The 21404-nt window shown below is 36.0% G+C and overlaps 1 protein-coding gene across 8 annotated transcripts in view; it reads right to left on the bottom strand.

The window, feature by feature from the left end:
- Positions 1–833: 833 nt before the first annotated feature.
- Positions 834–21404, bottom strand: part of LOC144966051 (homeodomain-only protein-like) — a 36240-nt gene continuing 15669 nt past the window's right edge. For 4 of the 8 annotated variants that reach the window (XM_078902064.1, XM_078902068.1, XM_078902065.1 and 1 more), the window contains exons 2-3: positions 12845–13816; positions 834–1164 (exon numbers count right to left, since the gene is read on the bottom strand). In XM_078902064.1, coding sequence (XP_078758190.1) covers positions 1087–1164; positions 12845–13063 — 297 coding nt within the window. In that variant the 5' untranslated portion in view covers positions 13064–13816 and the 3' untranslated portion in view covers positions 834–1086. Of the gene's footprint in view, positions 1165–12844; positions 13817–18269; positions 18716–21404 lie in introns of those variants that run through there. The other 4 variants (XM_078902062.1, XM_078902063.1, XM_078902061.1 and 1 more) reach the window with 2 other exon arrangements.

Raw genomic sequence — 21404 nt, 5'->3', positions numbered from 1 at the left:
GAATTAATATCATTGTAATTCTATTCTTACAACATATTCATGAAAAATATTATGCATAAGGCGGAAAAATCGAATTCTTTTTAATAAGCAGGGCATTGCTTCTGGCGTATTTTCTGTCGTATAAATCATTTTCTTCTGTATTTGATATTAATTCTTCTGATACCATAGAATCAGTGTCGTACTTTGAAACAAAAAAACACGTATTAAAATATTTGGCCAGAAAAATAAACCGTGAAACATCAATCAATTGCAATGACCACCATCTTGTCAAAAACTCGCAGACATGGGTCTTCATTGAAGTCCCAGGTTTGAGAATGTTTGACAGGATGGCGTCATTCCAATAGATCGATATTTGAAGGACTTGTTTTCTGGCCAAATTATTTTTAACGTATTTAATTTCTGAGTTCGACATATCTATGTCATTTATTAGAGACCCATTGATGAAGCCTTTATTTATACTAATTTGTTTGATATTAGAGTATTCAAGCAAAATCTTGCTTACAGAATACCTGAGTTTTATCATTATCTAGTTATCCTCTCGAGTTTTTAAGTCAATCCTTTTGCTGTTTTGGGCAAATTTTTCGATCTATTCCTTTTTAAAAATGATCTTACTTCAAAATCATAACATGACATTTTATTGACGTTTTTCCTGTTAAATCATACGGCGATACCCCACTCGTGATATAAAAACGTTTCAAATTTAACATTGAAAATGATTGAAATCTAAAATGGGAGGTAATTCTTTGAAGGCTATATATATATATATATATATATATATATATATATATTATATATATATATATATATATATATATATATATATATATCATTCAATGTCTGCAGATCTACAATAAGTTAACGTACATATTATGGTTTTGGATGAATTTAAAAAAACTTAAATACCCAGAAAACACGACATAATTGGATCAACTATTTTTTCGAACATGTGTTGATGAGATTCTCATTCAACGCACCCGTAATTTGTCATGAGACGTTATTATATTGTTTCATCCATAATGTCTGTGAATAATTCAGCAACGTATCCATTGGAATTTTTAAAAGGTGGTCAAACATTCTGCGATGACATCATTCCGTTACTGATCCACTATTGGCTGGGAGTCCCTGCTGCTGGCGCCATCTTGCAAGGCGATGTTCAAACCATCTCTGTGGAGGATGAGAAAAAAGCCAAAGAATAATGAAAATGGTTACAGAGATTTTAACTTTAAGTTAAGTGGTTTTGGTGACTTTTAAAAATGCACATCATAATTTGACAAAAGAGTGATGCCTTTAGTTCATGTTTTTCGGTGGGAATTTTGATTGGCACAGTGTGGACATTTTCTCTGTAATTCTACCACATATTCTGTTAAGTAAAAGAAGCATCCGAAGCTATAGATACCTGTCAATGTGTTATAGATTTAAGCAGAGGTAAATAATATTAGCATTTCTTCTAACCCATAAAAAACAATACAAAAAGTAAACTGGCTCGAGATGCCTGTATTTATTGTCACATACATGTGGGAGTATCTACTCCCGTCTATTTATCTTATCAGAATATATTTGGCAAATTTTTGTAACACTGGGCTCCGAAACTATTAGACCAATCGTTACTAAATTTTGCATGGTGTTTACAATTGACATGGATATGGTTTGCGTTTATTATGAGATTGATAGTACATTCACACTGGTTTTATCAAAAATCAAATTTGTTTCGTCAAATCCCATCAAAAACAAACGCCATCATATTTAGCAAATGGGGTTGTGTGTCAACCTTCCGGCTAGCGAGTATGACAATACTGGTGGGAACACTTGTATTGAATCGCTACAAGTTCGTCAGTCCTTTCATCATTTTGAATACAATAAGTTTCTTAAAATGTATATGAACCATTACCCGGTCTTAATATTGTTAAAGAATTATACGATAAGTGATAAATATCTTATAAGATATTAAATGCAGAAAATATCTCTTAGTGCCCAAATAAAAAGCTCCGCGGAGTTCTCATACGAAGTCAAAAAACTCTTATTGTCTTTTAAGACAAAAGAAATTGAGTTCAAATATTATACGACACTTGGTCATAAATGTCGAGTTGATCAACTTATCATCACTTTCATTGAAGGGACAGTAATTCTTGGGTTTTGCTTTTTTAATGATAAAGGTGAAAAGGCCAGGAGTTCCTGACAACAAACTGCGTCAATTTTCCTTTCAATAATTATGTACTTCTTTCACATATAAAAAAAAATATGGAGAACCAAAATGTATAGTTAGAACGAAGATGACGTCATTCAGGCCTTTGTTATTATTTTTTGACATCCGCGTTTATGAGTAATGCTCACTGAACTGTATTAACCTGACTATAAACGTTCATGGTTACACACAGTTCTGTGTGTTGGCCAGTTATACTTCCGGATGGCAATGTTGTGAACTTCTTAGCCAAGTGCATACTATCTGTAAACCAGACTATAAAAGCTCATGGTTACGCATAGTTTTGTGTGTTGGTCCGTTACACTTCCGGATGGCAATGTTGTGAGCTTCTTAGCCAAGCGCATACTATCTATACATCTACAAATACACACTAATTCCTCATTGAACTATGCGTTACACACTCCATGTACATATTTATGAGTTGAGTTTGATGATCCAAACTGACTTCTTGACTGCTTGTCAAGGGAAAAACTCTCGAACCAAATCAAAATATTCTCAGTTAGAACAATAATAAAGAAACCCACAATATCCGCTAGGATATATCTAAGCCTTGTGAATATGCGCACGTAGGTTTGGCACTAGATATGCTGCTGTTTGATTCAAATTTTCAAATAAGTGCACCTACATTCCTAAATCAACCCACTGAATTTAATTAAAACGCTTTTTAATCGGTTTGCTTGCAAATGATTACAATTCATACACACATGCGCGCGTACGCACACATACAGATATGCATGGACACACACAAAACGGATTACTTTGTGGCAAATAATGCACGAGTGTATAGATAGAGTGTAAGCAGCATTATATTTAAACAAATGTATTCATGGTTTGATCAAATATAATCATAGAGATGTGTGCACCCATTATCCATTACCTGATAAAGCACATTACAATGGTGCTGCAGGGATAGAATGTAATGCATAAACAAGTGTATAGAAAAACATGAAATTGACGTCGCTAGCTAAGCTCTTTATTATTGTTTTTATACAGCCATTTTTAATGATTTGCTCTCACTAAATTTTGATTAAATTACACATAGTTTTGTGTGGTGGTAAGTTATACAGGAGCGGCGGATATTGGGAGTATTTTACCTAATTATATAGCATCAATTGAGATATTTTGAATATATTTTAGATCAATAACAATATCTAAACTTGGAAAGGGAAATAATCTATACTAGAATATTGTTTTTTTTTAAATAGCAACGCAACTCTCTTTTCTAGAGGCATCTTGGAAACAATGATTCAGTTGTGAGCAGAACGAATTAATGCAATTAATGAGAGATTTAGGGAAGTCAAATGAGCGTTCGTTCCAATTATTATGGATATTTACACAGGCGAGATATGGTCTATATCATAGCCCCCATATCTCTAGATTGCTTTCGCTTATAGCGTTTAAAGTCTCCGACTAGCAACATGGTCCGGATCTAGTTTTATTTTTGTAATGTTGGCGTATACAGTAATAGGAACGAATTAATATTCGTGAATAAGAAACTAATAAACGACTGTACCTACTTAAGGCCATTCATCTCTAAGTTCATGACCTGTACCTGCTGCTGGGATGGGGTGGTATAAGATTATTTTGTAATATGAAATGTAGGACTTTAATTTTGCGTACCTGCGTATCTCTAGTTATGAAGGAGGATTAGTTCAAATAGTTTACGGTATGTTAATCCGTTAACGACGGCCATGCACTTCTTTCAAACCGTATATTTAAACATTATTTATCTGATTGGCAATTCATTTTTTTTCTCCATTTTAGTCGGGTTTTCTTTTTACTTTAAAATAAACCGATGCATTAAGATGACCCTAACCCACGCAGTCGCCAGAAATTCTTGCGAGAATTTAATACCCTTTACTTTAAAAAAGTCTCAGGTTTAATATTTACTGACAAGTTGTGTGGTAGGTCATCGTGATTTGTCGTCACTTGATCTACAACATTTGTGGATTTTTTTTTTTTTAAAGGCGTTTAGTCAGTATATAACAACAAGAAATGAGGTGAATAGGTAAGCGCCAGGAGACAACAGAGAATATAAACTTCGCGGCGGCGATGGGGACTCGAACCTGCAACCTTACGGGTACGACAACTCCACCAGTCAGTATAGTTGTACAGAGACTGTTAGCAGTTACAATGATGCGACTTGGGCTTTTCTAATGTCAGAGTGTAGTAAAACCAAACCTCGTCGATAAAGAGTTAAAACCCGAAAATGGAATACCGACGATGGACGAAGATAAAATTAGCGATTTAGAAATAATATATTATACTTTATAAAGATGATGTACTAGCTTAATTGACAGATTATGAGTTTGTAACCCGGATGTTATGGCGAAGGTCCATGTTAATCGAAACGGGGTTGAATATCCCGGTAAAGGAATATTGTTTTACGCACGGTTAACCAATTAATTGTCGTACTCTGGAAAGACGCGAGGTCCCAGGTTTGAGAGTTTTTGCCAAGATGAAATTCAGTTAAATCGATTGATATTGGAAGGACGAGTTTTCTAGTCAAAATTTTAAATACGCGTCTGTCCAGAGTGCGTCAGGGAACTGGTTAAAGTCAGATATTTTATTTAATGAAAGGGAGGACCAGGAGGGATAGTTTGCAGTTAGCAGTCAAAGGGGCCTTCATCAGGTTCGGGTTCAGTCGAGGTATTATATTCGCCAAATATTATATGCATGACTTTTAAAATTGACATAATATAAAGGTTTCCGTGTGTTTCGAGTTTGTTTAAATATCGCCGTGGCTTCATTCAAAAATTATATTTGGTTCGTCGTATTTCATTAACTTTTAAATGTCCAAATCCATAATATAAGTATCGATATGAAAGTGACCAATTCGAGAGCAAGTTGGGGTTTTTTATCTTGCATTTTTCTTTCTTAATTGTCTGGCATTGTTTCACCTCGACGGAGTCCCAGGTTTAAGAGTTTTTGCCAAGATTGGGGTCATTTAAATCGATCCATATTTGAAGGACGAGTTTTCTGACCAAATTTTCAAGTACAAATTTTTGCAGAGTATGGCAGTTAACTGGTTAATTATCAGTTGGGTTGTTTTTTTTTTTTCATACTACGGTAGCTTTGTACTTCAGAGGATAACAAGACAAGGCACTGTCATTATACGTGGTACGCTGGTGTACACGAAACTGTCATTAGGAGGACAGTGACAATGACAGTGTTTTGTCAAATCTCTCTCTCTCTCTCTCTCTCTCTCTCTCTCTCTCTCTCTCTCTCTCTCTCTCTCTCTCTCTCTCTCTCTCTTTTTTTTTTTCTTTCTTTCTGTCTTTCTCATTCTTTATCTATCTATCTATCTATCTATCTATCCATCCATCCATCCATCCATCCATCCATCCATCCATCCATCCATCCATCCATCCATCCATCCATCCATCCATCCATCCATCCATCCATCCATCCATCCATCCATCCATCCATCCATCCATCCATCCATCCATCCATCCATCCATCCATCCATCCATCCATCATCCATCCATCCATCCATCCATCCATCCATCCATCCATCCATCCATCCATCCATCCATCCATCCATCCATCCATCCATCCATCCATCCATCCATCCATCCATCCATCCATCCATCCATCCATCCATCCATCCATCCATCCATCCATCCATCCATCTCTATCTATCTATCTATCTATCTATCTATCTATCTATCTATCTATCTATCTATCTATCTATCTATCTATCTATCTATCTATCTATCTATCTATCTATCTATCTATCTATCTATCTATCTATCTATCTATCTATCTAGTGAGGTACTGATGTGCATGAATCTTCAAAAAGCTCGACTTCTTAAGGAGCTTGAATTATTACAGAATTCTCATAGTATTTGAAGGGTTTTCATTCCGCCTTAATGAATATATCATTATAATTCTAACAACATAATCATGAAAAAATATTCTGTACAGGGCGGAAAAGTCGATTTCTTATTTCTTTATAATCACCAGGGCATTCCCACTGTCGTATTTTCCGTAGTTTTACTTATAAATCATATTCTTATTTATTTGATATCAATTCCTCTCATACCATACAACCTGTGTCGTACTTTGAAAAAAAAACACGTATTAAAAATTTTGGCCAGAAAACTAAACTTTCAAACGTCGATCAATTGAAATGACCACCATCTTGTCAAAACCTCGCAGACATGGGTCTTCAAATTTCTCAGGATGGCGTCATTTCAATAGATCGATATTTGAAGGACTAGTTTTCTGGCCAAATTATTTTTAACGTATTTATGTTCTGCCTTCGACAGACCTATGCCATTTAGGGACTCATTGATGAATCCTTAATTCATACTAATTTGTTTGATATTAGAAAATTCAAGAATTTCTTGCTTATAGCATACCTGAGTGTTATCATTATCTAATTATTCCTCTCGAGTTTTTAAGACAATATTTCTGCAGTGAATATACCTGCTGGAGACAACGATATTGTAGGCAAAGTAAGAGGTGAGACTAATCTAATGATATCTGTCTATCTATAGAGCTATCTATCTCCATCTCTCATGGAAAGTGTATTTCAATTTAATACTACGAGTTTACTATTTGTTGAGGAAAGCGATGTATTTTACATTAAATTGACTCAGTAAAAACATTTAAAGATTAGTGACAGGTTGAGTGATAGTGAAAATCATTCGTGTTTTAGGAAACCATGCTGTGAATGTTTGGTAACTTCCAACCGACAAGTCCACTCACAATTTATTGTTTGGCTGGGTCTCAGTTACATCAGGAAAAAAACAAACAAACAAACTTATCATTAGACAATCACCGTACCTAAATTGTAGCGGGTGAAATATTCATTTTCCACTACAACAACTGGTATTTACTCTGGCGATCTGGACTATCTTTCTGGGGATCTGACCAGAAAAAATCAGGTTTCCACGTTCTTCTTTATATTTTTTATTAACCACCAATCAGATATATAATATCGTGAAAACGGGCTTGTTGACAAACGGCCATTGTCGTGTGATTGTTCGATCGCTGCAGATTGCAATTGTTCTATTATCTTTTCGATAAACATTATTATAATATGATCGTATTATCTCATTGTACTGTCACAAACCACACTTGTTTCAATTTTGGCCACTAAACTTCTACTTGAAACAGCTATCGAATAAATTACTCTGATCTTATAAATATATAGATATATTTCAAACCTTAAATCTGAGTCTTCAAAAAATTACTAGAATTGAGATTTTTTGAGGAGTTGGCTGTCATTTTAATCAATCGAGTTTTTAAATTAACGTTTTCTGGCCAATTGAAAAATATATGTTTTGTCAGAGGGGGGCAAGTTGGCCGTTTTTCGTGATTGAAAGCGTGTGTGATATCAACGTAAAGTTGTGATTACCAGATTCATTTACCGTAACGGGCGCTTGTTTCATATTTCTAAAGATATTAAGCGAAGATTATAATAATAATGATAATATCAGTAATGTTTAACGTACATTATGTATTGATTTTTGTAGTAGAGCCTAGTAGAATGCAAAAAAACAAATAGTAAATATGTTTCTACACCTAACCGATGATCACGTGATATTTGAACATATTGCTGAATGGAAACTGATAAATCTAGGTAAACAGAAGTAGTCCTTCAGAGATACCTATAAAGCGTGAAGTGACTTGGAGGCGGAGTTTTCTCCGGATTCTGTATTGTTAAACGGAAATAAGAAATTGATGCAATGCTTTTGGGCAAAATACTCACAACATCCGCCAGCCAGAACTAGCACATCAACACACAAAACTATGTGTACCCTTTTACCCTTTATAGTCTACTTGATAGAATTTAGTGAGAAATTATCACTATCAATATCAGAGAGCTGAGTAGCGTCAACTTCGTTCCTTTTTTGTTGTTGTTGCTATTTACCCTTTGTAGTGGTTTATCTATAAAACATCTTTCGTCGAACAAAACATGAATAAACCAAGGGGTTTTCTAAATGATAAAAGGTTACTGGTAACGTTACGTGCTCAGACCCTTAATGTTTGGAAAGTGAAGCACAGAGATTTATAGCGATTTGTTGAGAAGAGTAGAAATAAAAGTATACTTCATTCATTTTTCGAAGGTGTTTCACTTATCAGATGTCATGTTATATCATATCATAACATCATGTCATATCAGTTATAGGACTTTAAAATCGACCACGTGTTCCAATACCCTTAAAACGCAATAACAGTACACTGGACATTACACATTGCATATTCTTAGAGAGAAAGCACAGCATAATTATTTCTTTAAACACATTCATTTTTATTATTGTAAGATTATGAATGTTCAGTTTTATAGTCTATGTATTTTAAAGCAAAAGTTCCCTATCGATGGTATTTTAAAACTCATTAATATTTTTAGCATTTTAGTTTGGAATTTCATCGTTACATACATCATTAAACTGTATGTAAGACTCTAAGACGCTAAGTTGTTTGTTTGTTTTTTACCTTGAGAATAAACTAGACGAAATAGCTTGACTTTCTACTATTTTCCCCATCCATCTCAGATTTATAAATTTCAAAGCAAACAATATTTCTAGATTCTCATGGTTAATTTACAATAAAGGATAAATAATGAATAAATAATTGAATTGAATAAATAAATAATTGAATAAATAATGTTATTCTCCAAGTAACACTTTTCCGAAATGGGTTTCAGAGTCAAACATATCTATTTATCTTTGAAGCAAAAGGACGTTTACTCCAACTTTTGGCACGCTTCTTGGAAAAAAAAAATGTCGGTGGTAAGTCTCCTTTCTGATTAACCCTTCCCAGTCCGTTTTATTTTACTCTTGTCAATTATTTGACGGAGTGAGTGAGAGAGAGAGAGAGAGAGAGAGAGAGAGAGAGAGAGAGAGAGAGAGAGAGAGAGAGAGAGAGCGATGCGATTTGGGCTTCATTGAAGCTGGCGTCGCATCGTTATTATTGTTTTCCCAGTAGGACTGTGCTTCTTGTAACCAGATAAATTTCGGAGTAATTGTGATTGGAGAGAAATTTAGTCTCACCGTGGAGGAGTTAAAAAGACCTTATCAATGGTTCCACGGCAATCTGTAATAGATTAACACGGTACATTCAAATTCAATTGCTGCAAGTAATAAATTGTTTTCATTTTATCGATTTGATTCGCGTTGTAAAATGTGACTTACCGCCTCAAAACGGTTCTTTTGTGGGACGACTTAGATGCTCAAAATTAAATCTATAGTGAAAATAGGAAACTTTTAGGAAAGTGTATTTGCTGTATCAAGGTCTCATCGAATATTCATCATAAAAACGTCATCCTTTCTCATACTTGACGTTAGTGTCTAATTCATCATGCTTTGTTGACAAAAGGGAATCCCGAAACGTCCACATCATTTGTCTTTGTCTCAAATTGAAGCTTCCATTCCATTTTTAAAAACGTATTTATTTCTTCCAGCTTCGATCAGCAATGTTTGCATTATTCTCTTGGAATAAACGGTTTGACCTTGTACATTTGAGAGAAATTTCCAACGGCTCCGGCCCTCTGAATAAAAGGCAGAATGACCATTTTTCCCAGCTCAACTCTGTGTAAGATTATTTTCAGTACCATTTTTAAAAAGAAAAAGTCGTTTTAATGATAAACACAAGCCCTGTGATTTGCGCTTAGATAAATTTTGTATGGACTTGAGCGGAGTTAAGTTGGCTCCACTTGAAAAACCCCATAAAACTAAATACATAGATGATTTGAGAAATAGCCATTTGAAAGAAATTCAGCATTCTCATCGTTAAAGATTAAGAATGAATCACATACGCGTGCCTCTCTCACCCTTCGCTCTTCACATTTCTATTGTTAAATAATCTATCGACCGTTACCATTGTCGATAATCAGATAATATAGTCACTTATGGACCGATTAATTCCAGTTGGGCTCTTAGTAGGGGTAAAGAGTGTGATAAGTATATTATAGCCAGCCAAAATCAGGATTTGGTGTGATTATGTGATAACATGAGGGGATGGGAAGCGGTAGCTTAATGGGTAAGCACTCAACTCAATCACAAATTATGGACTGATTTGAATTATCCCCCCCCCCCCCCCCCTCCTTTCACCAGTTGCGGTTGTGGTTGTGCAGTTCAGTCTAAATGTGACCCAACGGAAAGCACTTATCGATAGAGCAGCGCCCTATCGGAAGGGAAACAAATAATTACTCTGCTGTAAACTGGAAAAAAAAACCCCAAAAACCTCTTGTCTATTTAAAATTTTGGCCACAAAACTAGTCCTTCAAATTCGGATCGGTTAAAATGACTCTCATCTAGCCAAAAAACTCTTTAACCTGGGACTGTTTTGAAGTCATTAAATTGAGCCTTAGAAAATTAATAAAACTATTGTCACAACTGGGATTATAATTCGGAACTTTTAATTTTCAGTCAAAATGTAAACATTATTACAATTAGCTATTAAATTATAATAGGTATGTAAGGCAACGCCAATTTAAAAATAAATAAATTAAAAACACATGAAATTAGCTCAAATTTGCGGCCTCCTGTTTTTTAATTCATGGAAAAGGAACTGAACAGCGAAAACGTGGACAAAACAATTATTAATTCAACCTTATCCACGACCACAAAATTAGCATTTCCTCTTAATTTGTTTTCCTGGTTAGCCCCGCTACGCTATGATAGCAAATTAGTGGCTTTGTTCAGGCCCCTTTAATTAGTTGCTTTTTTCAGACCCCTGTTAAACATACCCACATTTGGTATGCATTGCAATTTAAAATGTTTAAATGCTTCTGCAGTTTAATGATAAAACCAAAACCATTATTCACATTATGTTACCTTGTTAAAATTAGACACAAATGTGTGGACATAGTATTAGATTGCTGTCGTTTGGCAATGGGTGGCAAACATGGCACTATTGAAATGCGGGTTTGTTCATGATCTGGCTACAGCATAACTTATTTAGACTTTATGTATTATGTTAGAAGTCAAATTCCAATGATATTAGACTGGAACAATGGTATTTATCTGTAAAACATAAGGTGATACAATGCTTTTGTCTAATTTTGAAGATAAGGCCCAAAACATAGATTTTTTATTTGGCAAGAAAAAATGATGACTGGACGACCTTTTTTGAGCTTTCTTGGAGCTTTTATTATACAGCGCAATATCCACTAAATGTGCTCAAAGCGCTTTACAAGGGATCCCTGGTCAACAGCAACATTTAACATGTAGGACGGGACATAACGCCTATTAGGCGATATAACAATTTTTCGGACAAAGACAACACTGTTAACGGCCAGGTACTCATTGTACACTTGAGTAAGGTGAGAGAATGTGAGTAAAGAGTCTTTTCCAAGGACTCAACTATGCGCCGAGCGCGAGGCTCGAACCCAGGACCTTCCGATCCGAAAGCGAGTGTCATACCACGAGACCACATAGCCGCACCTTTTGTATGATGTATGGTTGATAACCTTCACTTGTGTATGGGATGAGGTATAAATCTTTAGAAAATAATATATTGTATTGGTCACGAGTGCAAAATCCGATTCTTGAACTCAAGTGTTAGATCGCACATTGCGAACGAGTTGGAAAATTCAAGTTCAACAATCTTAATTATTATACCCTTCCAATGACTTCGCCTATATTATTTCTTATCAATATGTATTTTATTTTACAATTATGGTGGTGTTTTACGATTTCTGCTGAAGCCAACTAACCTCTAAACAACAGATGCTGATTCTTACATAGTGTTCACCACCATTGAGGCACAGCTTATGAGAATAAGACTGAAAATTAAAAGATAGCCATTCAGAGCAATAATTTGGTCATTATAAATTTTCTTCCACGATGAAGGTTATGTAGACTAGATTGTTTTTCAAAGAATATAAAAAACCTTTTGATGAAACTTTTTATAATATTTTTTTAAAAATTAAAAACATCCCAACAATTCAAAATCGAGCTAACCTGCAACCTATCCCTGTACCCCTTTGTTTGTTGGGGGAAAAAAAACGATTTTATTAAAGTGTGATGCACTTTGACAAGATAATATAGATAGGTATGGGAGAGGTAATTGGAGAGATATAATTTAGATTTTCTTTAACTCCTGTGTATGAAATATCGAAATCAATCCCAATGTACGTTTCCAAGGTCACGCAGCAGCACTGGGAATTTGTTCGAGATTACTAATGCAGGGGTTCAAGAATCTTGTAATCAACCATTTTTTGAATAGTATATGCAAACGGAGGAAACTCAATAAAAATATGAATGTTATAAAGGTTAACAATTTTAGGGCCAGTTTGATTCGGCTTAAAGGTTGTTCGGGTACTTACTTGAATATCGATTCGAAAGATCATTTTGTATAAATGCAATCTCCATACTTTGCCTTCTAGTAGCATAAAACTCGGCTTGTAACCTGTAAGCCCAAGGTTCGAATTCCACTATTGGAGCATTAAGTTGAGTCTATGTTTTTTTTTTTTAAAGGCTATTTTAAAATATTTTCTTACCATAATCAGGTGTAAAATAAGCAGCTGGCTAATTTATTACCCAAGTCATTGTATAAAGAAAAAAATGTAAATAACTCAGGTTGTCGTCGCAGATGGTAAGTGTTGCTTCCGAGAACATTTAGTGAATGTTAATCTCTATAACATCTCGCAGATAAAAGGGAAATTGTTTTCAAGTCATACATTCTTACCTTGACAGCTGGTTCGGGAAGACCGCACTCTGCGGCAATGATGGTAATGTCCAGGTCAGAAGGATTTCGGTTATGGCGGAAGTTCTCTTCTAGTGTCTTTAGTTGGTCGTCTGCTACTCGAGGTAGTTGGTTGGGTGGACTCAGCTGGGCTTGGATGCCTGAGTTGAGGGAGCCCGTGCTTCCGGTGCTTCCACGGTCACTGGACATTGTTGACGTCATCAATACGTGATATATCCAATAAATATTTCTTTAGAATGAGGAATAGTAGAAATGGTCGCTGTGCTATCTTTCTTGCTTTCCTAATTATAACAAGCCATACAAAATCCAATTGGCTTCTCACAAGTTTTAGACAATTCCAGAATTACAGAATGAAGACAAAGTTTTGTATCTGAATTGAAATTTTTACACTGTTTTAAAAACATAAAAGGAATTTGTTATAAAACAAATTGTACCAAAGCCCACACTTGGCTTGAGTGAAAGTAACACGACAATAATAGTTTTTTAAACACACTTTTGCAACAATACATAGAACACCTCAACACTCCTTTGTCGGTTTCTCCTTTTTAAAACGAGATATCAAACGTTTTTCTCAATCAATGAAAACCGTGAAATTGATTTAGCTGCAAGAAGACCGTGTCTTGTTTAACGTAGCGAAGCGTGTTCCTTGGCACAACGGAATGGATGATTAAATCGTGTTATTATCGTACAACCAACCACACAGCAGCTGTCGTAGCAGAGATGTGTCAGATGGTAATAATAATAATATTGTATAATGTTGAAAATGCAATCAATAATTTTATATCAAGTATTTACTCTGAAGTGTGGCATCGTGTGAACTTTACTGTATCCGAAACAAACCAACTGTCACGGAAAGGAGTAATCTATTTGTTGTTGATGTCTTACAAATTATATTTTGTCGAACTAATGTTTTGTTACAGTACAGGGTTAACAGGGTGCCTCCTCTGATTCAATCTGAAAATGAGTAGAAAAGGGTAGCGTTAGTTATGAATGAGCTAATATAGGTGAAAGGGGATGATGATGATGATGATGATGATGATGATGATGATGATGATGATGATGATGATGATGATGATGATGATGATGATGGTGACGGTAGCGGTGGTGGCAGCAGTGGTGATGTTGGTAGTGATTTATTATTTACTCGATAATGACAATGATGATGGTAGCCTATGCCCCTACAAAAAAAAAAAACAAAAAAACACGGTGTTGCTACATTTTAGACTTAACGCCATACATTTTATTTATCGTCAGTCGTATTTGCCACTTTTTCATTAATTGCTCATATCAGACCAAGGCCGTCGCTATGGCTGGGGTATGAGGGTACTCAACAAAATCATTCGTAAACATGCATTTTGGGGTTTGCAATAATATATATATATATATATATATATATATATATATATATATATATATATATATATATATATATATATATATATATATATATATATGTATGTATATATAATCAGACATCATAAATATAAACACTGCCGGCTTGGTGGCATAATTAGTGCTTTGACATTCGGGAACCAGGCGATTGGGATCATTAGCCTTGTGAGTTAGCAATATAAGAACATAATTGAATAGCAAAATAAAAAAAAAATCATTTATCGCTCATAAACTATCAATCCTTTTGCTGGCAAAATTCAATTTTACGCTACAAAACGATAAGATTCTATATAGCTCAATTTTTTGTAGATGTGCTCAATTAGTCCAAAGCCAACAGCAACACTGATGATACAGGCCTTTTACACGCAAATACAAATTTTCAACAGATTGGCCACGTCCTCATTTTACTAGGATGAGGAGGAGGAAGATTAGGATGAGGAGGAGGAAGATGAGGAGGAGGAAGAAGAAGAGGAGGAGGAGGAGGAGGAGGAGGATGAGAAGGGGAGGAGGAGGAGCACGATGAGATAGGAGTATTTTTCATTCACGTCACGGATTTGAATTTCAACGTAAACACAAAATCTTTGAAGGGGGAGCCTATATCTTCAAAGAGAACTTGCTAGTCTTCATCAAGGTTCGTATTCAAACAAATCTGTCAATCGAGCATTTAAAATAGTGCATTGTGGGTGTGGGTGTGTGTGTGTGTGTGTGTGTGTGTGTGTGTGTGTGTGTGTGTGTTTCAAAAAGACAACATCCTTAACAAAAATTGATAGCCAAAATTACGTGAAACAAGAGAGTTTTAGTCGCTGCACAACAAAAATATTCCTCATACGCTTTGTTCGAATTTACTTCCCGCAATCACGATTTCGGGCAATTAACTCCTGCCAACATTTCCATCATTAAAGGATAAGGATTAAATATTTGCTTACAGCTGTTAAGCTGTTTCAAGCACATGTCATTATATTGACACAGAGCATACAAGTCTATACATAAAGTTAATACTAGCCTACCAAAGGCTACGGGTTGTAATGAGTTCGAAAAAAAGGAAACATAGCAGCTTGAGTTAAGACAAAGGAATATAACACGCAGTATTAGGGACCCAATAATAACCGTATTAAACCTACAGCAAATACAATATTGGACATTCAAAACAAGGGTATGATATCAAGGGTAAAAATTAACAGAAAGTTAAAGGCGTTTAATTAAAGCCGGACTCAGCGCCAGTTTCTAAATCGTTTTACAGACAACTTCTTACTATTTTTAGGGTCTTATCCCAAGGTTATCAAACAATTGCATTTTCCCGATTCACGCTATAGAAACCGGGATAAACTCCGGCTTCATGGGTCCATTGACTCTGAAGGACTACTATACCACTTTTGGGCACAACTTTAGATTATTGTAAAATACATTCCACGAGATCCAACAGATCCAGCAATCCATATAATAGACATTTAGTTTTAGACAACCACGCCTCTTGGACAATGACAGTGATTCGTAAACATAGCAAATTACACAGATTTTAGTATGTATGGTATGTATCTAAGTAAAATACCCACTGTTCTACCGCTTGATGAATAACCAACACAGAAATCTATGTGAAAACTAAAACGTTTATAATAGTCACCCATTTTGCGGGATGAAAACAATAACAATGATCAGAGAAAGGTCGAATTCATTCACTTTATTGTTTATAAACAACTAATTATGTTTGTCCGAGCACGTGTGAAGGTGTTTCACAAGTTTCATGTTTTGATTAGTCAAAAAACCACTGGTTCATTGCTGAAAAGGAAAGAGTGGCCAGAAAACAACTTTATCTGGACTGATGGAGGGAGGAGGGGCTGGGGGAAGTGGACGAGCAAAGAGTAACAGGCTGCAGAGAAATCAGCGCAGTGTCTTTGTGCCAATATCAATAATATTTTTGAAAACAAATAATTCAATTGTCTCCAGCGGGGTTCGAACATATAACCTTCCAAGCCAAAGGCGAGAGATGACCACTTCGCCATCAGCTCACCATGAGAGATACAATTGTGGGAAACAAAACTTGCTAGAAGCTGTTAACTGTAAAAAGTAATAAACAAAAATGAATATATAGGTAACAACTTCAAGAAGAGAACACAATACCAAACACGTATACGTTTCGGAGCCGTCGATCTGAAATTTAATTAAGTAATGTGCATATGATTTAATTGTTTTTTTTTTTCTTGTTGGCCGAATAAGGGTTTTGAGACGGACGTTACTGGTATGGTATTTTCTTCTTTTTTTTAAAGATCTTATATTCATTTTCGTTTAAAACTTGCACTTATTAACCTGGGGTTTCCACGATTGGATTAATCTTATACTAATTTTGACTTATCACTGCGTCTTTCCTCTTGGATTCGTTGATCCTACTGATAACAGACAAGGTAAGGAGGTGCGTGGCTTTGATTGTCATAATTTTTTTCGCCTTTGTTTTCATGTCAACAAAGAGAAATTTGTATGACGTATAAATGGCATTGTTAAACTGCAGGAGAGAGAGAGAGAGAGAGAGAGAGAGAGAGAGATAGAGATAGATATAGAGAGAAAGAGAGGGAGAGAGAGAGAGAGAGAGAGAGAGAGAGAGGGAGAGAGAGAGAGTTAGCTAAATAGAACGATATATTGATAGATAGCAGATAGAAATATAGATAGAGAGATAAATAAATAGAAAGATAGATATAGATAGATAGATATAGATAGATAGATAGATAGATAGATAGATAGATAGATAGATAGATAGGTAGATAGATAGATAGATAGATAGATAGATAGATAGATAGATAGATAGATAGATAGATAGATAGATAGATAGATAGATAGATATTATTTTTTAAAATATTTACCACAATGTTTGAGACAGTCTACATTAATGTTTCAGGCTTAATTTGCCATCGCATCATATTTGTATCAAACACGATTCAATAGATATATAGATAGATAGATAGATTGATAGATAGATAGATAGATAGATAGATAGATAGATAGATAGATAGATTGATAGATAGATAGATAGATAAAAAAGATAGATAAATAGATAGATAGATATATAGATAGATTGATTGATAGATGATAGATAGATAGATAGATAGATAGATAGATAGATAGATAAAAAGATAAATAGATAGATAGATAGATATTTAAAAAAAACTGATCTTGTATAGAGCGAAATATCCACTAGACGTGCTCAAAACGCTTTACCAGCGACCCCTAACCAACAGCAACATTTAACATGTATGACGACGAGACATGACGCCTATTCGGCGATATTTCAATTTTTGGACAGAGACAACGCTGTTAACGGCCTCATTCTACACACGAGAACGGTGAGAGAATGTGAGTAAAGAACCTTTTCCAAGGACTCATCTATGCACTCGAGAGTCGAACCCAGGACCTTCCGATCCGAAGACGAGTCTATACCACGAGACCTCATAGCCGCAGATAGACAGATAGATAGATAGATAGATAGATAGATAGATAGATAGATAGATAGATAGATAGATAGATAGATAGATAGATAGATAGATAGATAGATAGATAGATAGATAGATAGATAGATAGATAGATAGATAGCCAGACAGATAGATAGATAGATAGATAGATAGATAGATAGATAGATAGATAGATAGATAGATGGGTGGGTAGACAGATGTATAGATGAACAGATAGAAAGAGAAAGAGAGAGAGAAAGATTGATAGATGATAGATGGATAATTGAATATGTAGACTGATTTTTATATAGAAAGATAGATAGATCGATGGATGGATGGATATATCGATAGATAGATAGATAGGTTTTTACAGATAGACAGATAAATAGATAGATATACTTAGATAGACGGATAGATAGATAGATAGATAGATAGATAGATAGATAGATAGATAGATAGATAGATAGATAGATAGATAGATAGATAGATAGATAGATAGATAGATGGATGGATGGATGAATGGATTAATAGATAGATATAGATAGAGAGGGTGTAGGGTATGGAGGGAGTGGTAGTACCTTTCGGTGAGAGACAGTCGCATCTTCGGATGGTCAGGATCCACTGGTCCACACCTGCATATCTAGCTCATGTCTGGCTCCTAGAAGCTGTAGTGCACGCAGCGGCCACACCCCGGGACCGGGTCTCGACTGACCTGCGAAACGACATTGAGTGACTCGCGTAGTAGGGTAGAATAGGTAATGTCTCACCTTTTAGTGCACAAAGTCTGGATATGGTTAGGTAAAAGTAGGCGTAGACAGCAAGTCTGTGGTAGACAAAGAGGCGCGTCTGAGACAAAATTAGATAGCGGCTACCACCGTGGAAAAGGGGGAAACCTTACCACGTATCATTCATAGTTAGTCATGGCTAGTCAGAGATATAGTGTTAGAGATGCTTGTGACGTTGGGCCCCCTGCAACTAAGTATCAAGCTGTAAATATGTACAGGGAAGAGGAATTAAGTAATGTCCAAAAGATGGCACCTTATGACGTTTCTGGTGGAAAGCCCTCGGGAAAGCCAGAGACTGATCTACCTACCTTGAAGACAAGAAATGTTCCTTTAAAAATTGGCACGTGGAATGTGAGAACACTTGCTCAAGCAGGAAAGCTCCATAATCTAATTATGGAGGCAGAGGCGATGAATATGGATATCCTTGGTGTCTCAGAGACAAGATGGAAAGACAATGGAATAATAAAAAGAGACAGCCACACTTTTATTTACTCCGGAAATACTCAGCACAACAGAGGCGTTGGCATCCTGATGAAAAACAAAATTGCTAAATCAGTAACTGGGTATTGGCCCGTGAATGACCGTATCCTAATGTGCAAAATCCAAGCTAAACCTTTTGATTTAGTGCTCCTACAAATTTATGCACCAACGAGTGATCACCCAGATGAGGAGGTCGAGGCACATTATGAAAATGTAAACAAGGCCCTCAAATGCATAAAATCAAGTGACATTGTTGTCGTAATGGGGGATTTCAATGCGAAAGTTGGAAACGCAGCAATCTCACCATGCATGGGAAGTTGTGGTCTAGGAGAGTCCAACGAGAGGGGTGAACGTCTGGTCCAATTTTGCGAGTCCCACGACATGACCATAATAAACACCATATTCAAACAACCAAAGAGGCGCCTATACACTTGGAAGAGCCCAGGAGATATATACAGAAACCAAATAGATTATTTTCTCATCAAAACCAGATTCAAAAACTGTGTGACCCAATGTAAAACTTTCCCGGGTGCTGACATTGGATCGGACCATGTTCCCATCATGGTGAAAATAAAAGTTAAATTAAAAATTCCCAAACAGAAAAGGGACGTACACATAAAGTACGACCTAGCTGAACTTAGAAACGAGGAGCTAAGAGCGAAATATGCTGTAGAAGTAGAAAATACGTATTTTTGTCTTATGGAAGAACAAGAAGACACAAATAAAGAAACAGAAGAAACGTATAAGAGTAGAATTGATAAACAATGGTCCTCTCTTAAAGGTGCAATAACAACTACAAACGAGAAAATGCTAAACAAAAAATCTAAAGAGGCAAAGAAAGAATGGATGACGAATGAGATTTTGAATCTTATGAGAGAACGGAAACATTCAAAGGGCACCCCTAGGTACAATGAACTGGACAAATCAGTAAAGAAAAAGTGTATCCAGGCTAAAGAAGACTGGCTTGATGAAAAGTGCCACCGTATTGAGAAGCTATCACATGAGAGAAACCCTGGACCAATGTTTGCTGAAATCAGGAAATTCACATATAAAAACGCTCAATCTGGCGGTTGCATCAAAGATAAATCAGGTAGACTCCTCTTTGAGGTGGAAGAAATCGCCAATAGATGGAAAGAATACGTGGAGGAGCTATTCAATGCGGACAGAGGTGACAACCATATACAGTCCTTTCTACGGGGACCCACAATCCTAAGATCAGAAGTAGAGAAAGCCCTATACTGCATGAAAACAGGGAAGGCAAATGGAATAGATGGGGTGTCAACAGAAATGCTGCAAGCACTGGGTGAATTTGGTGTTGATGTGATAACGGACCTTATGAATGAAATATACGAGTCAACGCACATCCCAGAAGACCTTCGCACTTCTATCTTCATACTGCTACCCAAGAAAGCGGGTGCAATTGAGTGTTCGGACTACAGAACAATCAGTCTTATGTGCCATCTACTGAAACTCCTCCTGACAATAATCTTGAAAAGAATCTCGTCAAAAGTAGATCGTGAGATTTCAGAACAGCAAACTGGATTCAAAAAGAACAGTGGCACCAGGGAGGCAATTTTCGACTTAAAAATCCTGTCAGAAAAATACTTAGAGGTCCAAAAAGACATATATGCCTGTTTTATCGACTACTCAAAGGCATTTGATTCTGTTAGTCATCAGAAACTTATCCAGGACCTTGTGGCAATAGGTGTGGAAGAGAATGATGTGGCTCTAATCACTAATCTGTACTGGCAGCAAAAGGCTCAGATAAAAGTGCAGGCAGATACAACAGATGCAATTGAAATCAAGAAAGGAGTGCGCCAGGGATGTGTTATGTCTCCTTGCTTGTTTAATTTATACACAGAGTCTATATTTCGGCAAGTAGAAACAGCACAAGGTTGAAGGTTGGTGGCCACAACATCAACAATTTACGTTACGCTGACGATACTGTCCTGTTGGCGGAAAGTAAGGAAGACCTACAGAAGCTAATTTCAAAAGTGAACGAAGAGAGTAAAGAAAAGGGGCTGTTCATGAATGCGAAGAAGACAAAAACAATGGTGATAACAAAAAAGAAAGAGCCCATAGACATAGATATAGAAATAGAAGAGTGTCCAGTGGAACAAGTAAAGGAGTTCACGTACTTGGGGCAGTTGGTAACATCCGATGCAAAGTCTGTCAAAGAGATCAGGAGACGAATAATGCTGGCCAAAAATGCGTTCATGAAACTAAAGGCAATCCTCAACAACACAAATATCTCCATCAGAACACGAATGAGATGCACCAAATGCTATGTGTGGTCCATTTTCTTTTATGGTTGTGAAACGTCGACACTAACCGCACAGACAGAACAACGTATTGAAGCTTTTGAGATGTGGACGTACAGGAGAATACTGAAAATACCTTGGACAGCAAGAAAAACAAACATCGAAGTCCTCGACCTAATGGGCCAAA

Source organism: Berghia stephanieae, chromosome 2 (assembly GCF_034508935.2).
Source record: "Berghia stephanieae isolate SIO BIC M18660-M18661 chromosome 2, UCSD_Bste_1.3, whole genome shotgun sequence".
Taxonomy (NCBI): Eukaryota; Metazoa; Mollusca; class Gastropoda; order Nudibranchia; family Aeolidiidae; genus Berghia; species Berghia stephanieae.
The sequence above is the reverse complement of the archived record's forward strand: the minus strand, read 5'-3'. Positions and strand labels throughout refer to the sequence as shown.